The sequence below is a fragment of the Engystomops pustulosus genome, chromosome 6, assembly GCF_040894005.1.
Source record: "Engystomops pustulosus chromosome 6, aEngPut4.maternal, whole genome shotgun sequence".
NCBI classification, from domain to species: Eukaryota; Metazoa; Chordata; class Amphibia; order Anura; family Leptodactylidae; genus Engystomops; species Engystomops pustulosus.
This window is the reverse complement of record NC_092416.1, coordinates 85,992,706-86,002,859: the sequence shown is the minus strand read 5'-3', so window position 1 is coordinate 86,002,859 and position 10,154 is coordinate 85,992,706. Positions and strand designations below refer to the sequence as shown.

At 47.8% G+C, this 10,154-nt stretch overlaps 1 protein-coding gene across 1 annotated transcript in view; it reads left to right on the top strand.

The window, feature by feature from the left end:
• Positions 1-1,222: 1,222 nt before the first annotated feature.
• LOC140063922 (trans-1,2-dihydrobenzene-1,2-diol dehydrogenase-like) overlaps positions 1,223-10,154 on the top strand; it is a 45,806-nt gene continuing 36,874 nt past the window's right edge. The window contains exon 1 of the mRNA XM_072110205.1: positions 1,223-1,385. Coding sequence (XP_071966306.1) covers positions 1,296-1,385 — 90 coding nt within the window. The 5' untranslated portion in view covers positions 1,223-1,295. The remainder of the gene's footprint in view (positions 1,386-10,154) is intronic.

The window sequence follows — 10,154 nt, the reverse complement described above, 5'->3', positions numbered from 1 at the left end:
TAGCGTGCCTAGGCTGCAACCGCCAGCCACTCAGGTACTGCGGGCCCCGGCTGACTCCAGGCCCCGAGAAAAGGCTAGGCCCCGGTGGGGGATGTTGCACATGGTCAAGCCTATGTCTGTGCAAAGTATATATAGTATATGTGTATTCTGAAGAATAACATGCGGTATGGGGCCAGCAGCGAGGGTTTAGGTATATGGGGTCCACTGGGGCCCACTGGGGTCTTGTTATGCGACTGGTGACCATGCTGTGGCCCCTACATATATCATATAAAGTAATGTATACTCAGGGGAGATTCTAGCCTTTAGGAAAAATTCAAATGCTGCCCCCCTTTCCCAGCAGCCTGCCCCACATCCCCGTCATATTTCTTCCCCTGAATTTACACATGAATTTTTTAAATTATTTTTTTTTAACTATTTTTCAGACCCCCTTGGTTACTTTAACCCTAGATTGTGCGATTGATCCTACCATATGCTGCCATACTACATATATGGGGATTTTCCTCCTCATTCATTTCAACGTGCGAATCGCACATTGTAATGAATAGTTTAATACCAATGACGTCACGGGGAGCGACAATCTTCATCCAGATTTTCACCAAGCTTCAGTTGCACATCCGTTGGTTTTGTCTCTGTTGTATCTCCATTTGTATCTTCAGTTTTTTTTCTCAGTGACACATCTATTTTGTCTCCGGGTCCGCAAAAAACTGAAGGTTTAAAATTGGTCTGCAAACATCACACCTGGTTTTTCAGCCTCATCAGTGAAAAAAAAAGGATGTTACTTCCGTGATCCGCATCAGGAAAAAAAAATAGGACATGTTTCATAACTTTCTCCAAGGACAACAGATCAGTTAATATAAAAGCCAATGTGAAAACACCCATAGACATCTATGGCTTTGCGATGCATCCGTGGAGCTCACTGAACCACGGATGTGAAAAAAAACGCCAATGTTAAAGAGCCCTTACATAGAGTTGTTTTCGAGACCTGTACTTGTATTTGTTCAAGTTCCATGTGGGTGAATTTAACTGATTGTTAATCACATAAAATAAAACAAAAACTGCACTTACGAGAGCATGCACGTCCCCTGGCTTATGAATGTTATTAATGTAACAAAGCCTTATGTAATTCTACAGCAGTTGGGGAAGCTAACAGCATAACACAGGTCACATGACAAGCTGAATTTTTGGCTTGGTTTCAGCACAATGTGTGACACTCCCCTACGACTGCCCCATAAATTGCAGACGCAGCCTTTTTTCCATTCCTCTAACAGAACCCAGAATTAGTCAGTGAGTCAACTATGGCAACTAGATGGGGTATCTGCTCTGCTGGCAGAATAAGCAATGATTTTGTGGTGGCTCTGCAGACTCTGCCTGCTCAGGATCACCAGGTGAGTGAACACCTACAGCTCAACACTGACAGCACAATAAGCAGTAATGTAGTATGCATTCATCCGAGCTAATGTGAACAATAAACTTTGCTCAGCAGTGATCTCTCTGCAAAATACAACATGACTGGTAATGCAACCTTTAGTAGCTGCCATTCTCCAAATCTATTGATTCCACTTGCAGAGCAAACAGTACTATATATGATGAGGTTAATTTGAAAATAATGTGCATTAGTTGAGAATATACACAATGAAATTCTAGCCTTTTTGCTGCCTGAGACCAAATTCACATGACACCCACCCTTCCCCCTGTAGCATAACCCTGATCCTTTGCTACATTTGGCTCACTGAATATGTACACAAATGTTTTAAAAGCGACCACACCATGACAAACTTTACTAACAATTGATAACATCCCCACTGTACTGGTGGCGTCTAGTAACTGTGGGGATTTGGCCCAGTAGAGACCGTGGTAGCGTGGTGCTGGGATGCAGTTCAAGACAGGGACACCAGGGTACAGTCCAAACAGGTCTCGCCTGCGTTTATTGCAGCAAAATAAAACCAGCCTTTACATTCAGGTATTTGAATAAACAAAAGAAAACCTACCCGTCAGGGTGCTAACTATACAAATAGTCCACTAGCTCACACTAAACAAAGATCACGTGGCTGCTCCAGACACACAGGTCAGAGCTGTGTCCTCTCAGCCTCCTTCCACAGAGAGACAACCCACTCAACTCTGCTGAGTCATTTTATCCAGGCTAATTAGGCTGTTCCCATCACCTGTGTCCAAGGTGCTGGACAAACCCACCTCAGCACTAAGGCCTTGCATAGAAGCAAAACCTAGGGGAAACATACCGCCCATCCACAGTTAACCCCTTCAGTGTCTCACATACCCTCCCCCTCTGTTTGACCCTGTGGGGACGAACACTTTTGGCCATCAGACAGTGGGTACGGGATAGGGCATCGGCATTCCCATGCAATTTTCCTGCTCGATGTTCCACCGTGAATTTAAAATTCTGGAGCATTAGGAACCACCTTGTGACCCTGGCGTTCCTCTCCTTGGCCTGACTCATCCAGGTTAGGGGAGAGTGATCGGTCACCAGTGTAAACTGCCGCCCTACCAAATAATACCTCAGGGATTCCAGAGCCCATTTGATCGCCTCTACTTAATTTACTTGGGGTTTGATGACCCCTCGCCCAATACGGTACCCCAGGTAACGGGCCTCTTCCAGACCCAGTGCACATTTTTGGGGGTTCGCTGTCAGCCCTGCTGCCCTCAGGGAGTCTACTACTGCTTGTACTTTGGCTAGATGACTCTCCCAGTCGTTACTATAGACTATAATGTCATCTAAGTAGGCCGAGGCATAACTCCGGTGAGGTTTTAGCACGAGATCCATTAACCTCTGGAATGTGGCGGGAGCCCCATGTAGCCCAAAGGGGAGTACCACGTACTGAAAAAGCCCATCAGGGGTAACAAAAGCGGTCTTCTCTTTAGCCCTGTCAGTCAGGGGTACCTGCCAATACCCTTTCGTCAGGTCAAGGGTGGAGAAGAACCTAGCCTGTCCAAGTCGTTCTATCAACTCGTCAACCCTGGGCATGGGATAGGAATCAAATTTGGACACCTCGTTCAACTTCCTAAAATCATTGCAGAACCGTAGGGAACCATCAGGTTTGGGAATCAACACAATAGGACTCGACCAGTCACTTTTAGACTCCTCGATAACCCCCAGGTCTAACATCTGCCTGACTTCTTCGGATATGGCAAGCCGGCGCGCTTCAGGGACCCGGTAAGGTTTTTGGTGTACCCGGATGTGGGGTTCGGTTATGATGTCATGCTTGATGACTGAAGTACGTCCCGGTAACTTAGAGAACACCTCCATATTTCGGAGCACAAACTCCTTCGCTTCCTGAATCTGGGCCCTGGAGAGGGACTCCGAGATCCGTACTTCAGGCACCTTGGCATCGGGTACACCTACCTCCGGTGTCCCCTTCTTGGAGACAGACGCCTTCTCTACTCCCATAGCCATCAGGGACTCTCTTTCCCTCCATGGCTTTAGGAGGTTCACGTGGTATATCTGTTCGGGTTTCCTCCTCCCCGGCTGAGATACCTTGTAGGTTACCTTCCCCACTCTCTCCATGACCTCATATGGCCCTTGCCATTTGGCCAAGAACTTGCTCTCCACGGTGGGCACCAGAACTAGCACTCTGTCGCCTGGGTTAAAGGTCCTGAGTCTGGCTGACCTATTGTAGACCCTAGACTGGGCCTCTTGTGCCCTTGTTATGTGTTCCTTTACAAGGGGCATTACCGCCGCTATGCGGTCCTGCATAAGGGAGACGTGTTCTATCACACTACGGTGGGGGGTCCTCTCCTGCTCCCAGGTCTCCTTGGCTACATCCAAAAGCCCACGTGGGGAACGGCCATATAACAGCTCAAAGGGTGAGAAACCCGTGGAGGACTGGGGAACTTCACGTATGGCAAACATCAAATAGGGCAACAAACAATCCCAGTCCTTCCCATCTTTGCTGACCACCCTCTTAAGCATCCCCTTCAAGGTCTTATTAAACCTCTCGACCAGGCCATCTGTCTGAGGATGATACACAGAGGTGCGGAGCTGTTTTACCTGTAGTAACTTGCACATCTCCTTCATTACCCTAGACATGAATGGGGTACCCTGGTCAGTCAAGATTTCCTTGGGGAGGCCTGTGCGTGTGAACAGCTGGAACAGCTCCCTAGCAATATTTTTGGAGGAGGTGTTCCTTAACGGAATCGCCTCGGGATACCGTGTAGCGTAGTCCAGGATAACTAGGATGTATTGGTGCCCCCTGGAGGATTTGACTATGGGGCCAACCAGATCCATTGCAATCCGTTCAAAGGGCACTTCTATGATCGGAAGCGGGACCAAAGGACTCCTGAAGTGGGAGACCGGGGCAGTAAGTTGACACTCAGGGCAGGAGCTACAATACCGGTTTACCTCCTCCCATACCCCGGGCCAGAAAAATCGCTGCAGGATCCTCTCTCGGGTCTTCTCAGCACCTAAGTGCCCTCCCAGCACATGTTTGTGTGCCAACTCTAGCACCAGCCTACGGTGAGATTGGGGTACTACAAGTTGCTCAACCTCCTCACCCCGTATCTGGTCGACCCTGTACAACAGTTCCCCAATAATCACCATTCGGGGGTATATTTTATCAGCCCCTGGTATTTGGAGTACCCCATTTATCACCTTGACATTCTCCCGTGCTTTAACCAAGGTAGGGTCCTGTAGCTGTGCAGCCCCAAAATTGTCACGGGAAATCTAAAGGTCCAGCATGTCGGCCACCCCCTCGTGGCCCTCGACCTCACCAGCTAGGACCTCTAGGGGAGAGAATTCATCACATGGGGTCACCCCTACTGCTGGTGTGTGTACATCGGCCTCAAAGGGTTCAGGGGCCAAGGCCGGACATACCTGATGTCCATTATCTGCAACAGCACCTGAGGTGGGTCTTCGTCTCCAGAGGTCCCAAAACACCGGTAAGTCTCTGCCGATAATAGCCTCATGAAAAAGGGTCCCCACCACCCCCACTTCATGGGTAACAGTACCACAAGGGGTATGTAGGTTGATGACAGCAGTGGGATATTCGCGAGTGTCCCCATGTATACACAACACTCCCACTCTCCGCCCACTGTATAGTCCAGGATCAACCAAAGTTCCCCGCACCAGGGTGACCAGACTCCCTGAGTCTAGCAAGGCTTCCACTGTGTGACCACCGATTGTGACCATGCATACTTGGGGTTCTGCATCCGTGACTGACTCTGCCGCCAGAACTGGCCGGGCAAACAGTGACACTCGCCGGGTCTGGTTGCAGTCCATTGGCTCCACTGACAGTGGACAGTTGGCAGCAATATGGCCCATTTCATGGCACCGCCAGCACTGGATACGGCCATGACCTCTGTCACGAGCCTCACTGGGTTTCTGGGTATCCACGCCCCCCAATGAACCCCCTCCCAACCTGACATGTCTCCCCTTTTCCGCAGTAGCAGTCTTACCAGCTGGTTTGGTGACCCTGTCACTGGCACTGCTTCGTGTGGGAGAGGTAAGTAGAAGGTCCTCCGTAGCCCGATACCTCTCTACAAGGGACACAAGCTCCTCAGCTTTTGTGGGACCGGCCTGTCCAACCCACCGCTGGAGCCGAGAGGGCAGAGAACGGGTGAACTTGTCGAGGACCACTCTCTCTACCATCTGTGCTGGGGTGCAGTCCTCTGGTTGTAGCCACTTCCGGACAAGATGGATCAGGTCATGCATTTGGGAGCATGGGGGTAATTTTTCTGAGTAAGCCCACTGGTGGACCCGGCTGGAGCGAACTTGAACGGTGACCCCAAGACGAGCCAGAATCTCCGCCTTTAGCTGGGGGTACTTACGGGCCTCCGTTTCACTCAGGTCGTAGTAAGCCTTCTGCGACTCGCCGGTCAGGAACGGTGCCAGGACATCTGCCCACTGCTCAGCCGGTAACTCCTCTCGCTCAGCTACTCGCTCGAACACAGTGAGATACGCCTCCACGTCGTCGGTCGTCGCCATTTTTTGTAAAGCCTTTTGTACTGCAGCCCGTGCGGAATGCTGGACAACCGGGTACCCTTGCAGACCAGTATGGGACCCCTCAGTAGTCGTCGCTTGCGGTGCTGCCATCATGCCAGAAAACTTCTCCATCATCAGCTGGAACATGGCTCGGGATTCTTCCTGCTGCTGGCGGGACCTCTCCTCCTGCAGCTGAAACATGGCTTGCTGCTGGCGGGACCTCTCCTCCTGCTGCTGGCGGGACCTCTCCTCCTGCAGCTGGAACATGGCTTGCTGCTGACGGGACCTCTCCTCCTGCTGCTGGAGCATGGCTTGCTGCAGCTGCCGATTAGCCTGGGACTCTTCCTGCTGCTGCTGCCGATTAGCTCTGGCCTCCTCTTGCAGGTATTTAATAAAGTCCTCCATCTTGGCTGTATCCTGCAATTTGCCTGCTGCTTTCACCCAGGCCATGCAATGTTGCAGGATGTAGCGAGCCTTTCAGGTGTATGTCTTTTTGAACTGCCCGCAATCCGAAGCACCATATGTGGGGATTTGGCCCAGTAGAGACCGTGGTAGCGTGGTGCTGGGATGCAGTTCAAGACAGGGACACCAGGGTACAGTCCAAACAGGTCTGGCCTGCGTTTATTGCAGCAAAATAAAACCAGCCTTTACATTCAGGTATTTGAATAAACAAAAGAAAACCTACCCGTCAGGGTGCTAACTATACAAATAGTCCACTAACTCACACTAAACAAAGATCACGTGGCTGCTCCAGACACACAGGTCAGAGCTGTGTCCTCTCAGCCTCCTTCCACAGAGAGACAACCCACTCAACTCTGCTGAGTCATTTTATCCAGGCTAATTAGGCTGTTCCCATCACCTGTGTCCAAGGTGCTGGACAAACCCACCTCAGCACTAAGGCCTTGCATAGAAGCAAAACCTAGGGGAAACATACCGCCCATCCACAGTTAACCCCTTCAGTGTCTCACATAACTTATAGATGACAATCTGCTCCATCAGGAAGAGGACTTCATAAAGAGTTCTTCCAGCCATGGTTCATCACTGTTAAATTAGCCACCAGATGTCTTCAGCTCCATGCAGCACATCCCCCACACTGTGCCTGTAAAAATACTGTGCTCCTAAATAATATACAACTCTCACAACAAATAACCACACTGCCCCTCACTTATAAAACATTCACTTAATTATCCTATTTATTATCCACTGAGCAGCACCCCCATTTTATTATATATACTGCACCTCCAAGCACTGATTACATACAGAACCCCTTAATTAATCAATATAGAGCCCTTTCATGACTGGGTTCACATGATGCATTTGTATTGTGTTTTGAAACCCAGTGTAATTACATCAGGCGAAACTTATCAGCAAAAGCCTATCTATACGTTTTTTTATGTTGCGAAAACATGTTTTTTGCCTTTTAACATTACTAATAATGATTAACAATATAATCACAGGCTGCTAATTATAAAACTCATTTTGCCTGATGCATTTCAAAACATGCATCATATGAATGTAGCCTCAATAATATAGTACATTCTATAATAAACATATGCCACTATATATAATCCAGGCACTGACTGTAGTAATCTTCTTAGATTTGTTATCCATTACCTCCTTCATCCTAAAATTAACTTTTAAAATTATGCTAATGAGCTTGAAGGGCCTTTTCATGTCTGGCTTCAGAGTCTGTCTTCCCTCTTTGATCCCTCTATACTTCCACCACCCTCTGTTAGATGTAATCTCAGAATCTATACTTGATATCTTCCACTTAGTTGAAATTATTATTGTTATCCATGGCTTCCTTCATTCAAAAATCAACTTTTAAAATTATGCTAAGGAGCCAGAGGTGCTATGAGGGGCATTACCTGAGCACCTCCGTGCTGTAGCTTCACAGGTTGTTACATAGTGCAGAGACACAATTCACTTTGCCCCCTGCTCCCTCAGGACCCTCAGAGGAAGTTTCAGCACATGGTGGGAGGAGGAAGTGATCTGGATTCAGGTAACACCATCCCCCAGCTTAATTACATACTATACTACACCTATGGCACGGGTGCCAGAGGTGGCACTCAGAGCCATTTCTGTGGGCACTCAGGTCGTCGCCCCAGGACAGAGTTCACCAAACAGGACCAAAATCCACCAAATCTTCCTGCAGTCCAAGGCAACTTAAGAGAAGCTGCTCTCCATAATATTTAAAGCAACACTTCATTGGCTGTTTGGAACTGCAGTTAAAATTAGTAGGTGTGGACTGATCTGCATTATCTTAGGAGGTCATCCTGCTGGATCCACTATTCTTCCTGTACAGAGAGACCCTGGTGAGAAGCTACAATGATAGTCTGAATTTGTAGAAGACAGAAGAAAAGCATGCCGCACCAGATGAAGATAAAACGTAATTCTTTAATTCCAATTCTTCCAATAAAAATAGTGGTAGCAATAAACATATAGGACAAAGCTGTAGTTTTGCATCCTGGTTGACCAAAAAAGTACCAATAAAAATAAGGCAGTATAGCCTACGCGTCTCGGACGCGTCACACGTCCTTACTCATGGCTGAGTAAGGACGTGTGACGCGTCCGAAACGTGTAGGCTATACTGCCTTATTTTTATTGATACTTTTTTGGTCAACCAGGATGCAAAACACGTTTCGGACGCGTCACACGTCCTTACTCATGGCTGAGTAAGGACGTGTGACGCGTCCAAAACGCGTAGGCTATACTGCCTTATTTTTATTGGTACTTTTTTGGTCAACCAGGATGCAAAACTACAGCTTTGTCCTATATGTTTATTGCTACCACTATTTTTATTGGAAGAATTGGAATTAAAGAATTACGTTTTATCTTCATCTGGTGCGGCATGCGTTTCTTCTGTCTTCTATTTGTTCCATGCTCGTGGTCCCTGAGCAGCAGCCAGCACAGAGACTGACAAGTTGAGGTGAGTGGTCAACTCTTTTTCTCTTGTACTTTTGTGAGTCAGAATTTGACCTCCTTCTTTCAACTGTATTGGCAGCTTCAGGGGGCCCGATACGATTGAAAGATGTGGAAGAACAGGTAGCAATAAGTTACTGCTAAAAATGCCATGTTGGCACTTCATGGTAAATAAGTGGATTTTGGTTGTAGTTTGGGCACTCGGTCTCTAAAAGGGTCGCCATCACTGCTATACCCCATATACAGCCACCCACTAGCTTAATTAAAATCTGTCCCCTATTTAACGCCCCCACTTATATTATAAACAGCCTGCCATATAGTCCACCCCCCAGATTAATTACTATCTGGGCCCCATATATAGATCCCCCCATCCAATTTAATTATATACAGACTATCATATTTATATATAAAAACTTTAGTAAAGTGAGAAAAACTCACAAACTAGACCACAGCGCACCTTGGTGGGGTTTTCCCATGAAAGAAAACTGTCACATGTCTATCCCCTAGTGATGTTTGTAAAATCCAAGGGTGTGGGCGGGGACTCTCTAAGCAGACCCATTATGCCCCATATAGTTCTGTAGGGTGACATTGTGGTTAGATTATCTGGGTACAGGGTGTATATGCACTTTCATCTGGGTTCTGACATTGTATTAACACACTGACACATAGAAAGAGTGATGAGCTCTACTACATCTCACAGATATGTGCCTGTCTCCCCCTTTCTCCAGATCACTTATCTCCTCTTAGAGTTTTGTAGAACCTCAATAAACTTTAGCCTTTATGACACACAGTTTTTCTTCTGTCTTAGAAACAATGGGGCATATTTATCCTACACTGGCGCTCGTGCGCCAGCGTATGATAGCCCCGCCGCTGCATGTTCGCAGCCCGAGGCTTCCGTGACCTTTCACATATGAAAAGTTGCCGGCAGCAGCGAGTGCGCAGGCGCGGGGACAGTAACGCCCCGCGCCGGCCCACTCCCGGCTGGCCACGCCCCCCCGACTAAGGCTCATGTGAGCCAAAACGCGCGTTGGGGCTGGAGTCACCCTGGACCTGGGAACCTGCAAAGCTAATTCATGGGTAAGATAATCTGTTCACTTTGAATATATTCGGGGCAAGTGCAATATGATTATATACATGTACTAACACTACAATACACTTATGTTGGCACTTTGTCTCAAATAAGCCAGAGCCCTAGATAACATATCACACATGGTTTTTTCCTCTGTGTCCAAGTCAACTCCCTTGTCTGCGTACCACCATCTGTGGCTGCACATTTTTAATCAGTATTAATTGTATGTTT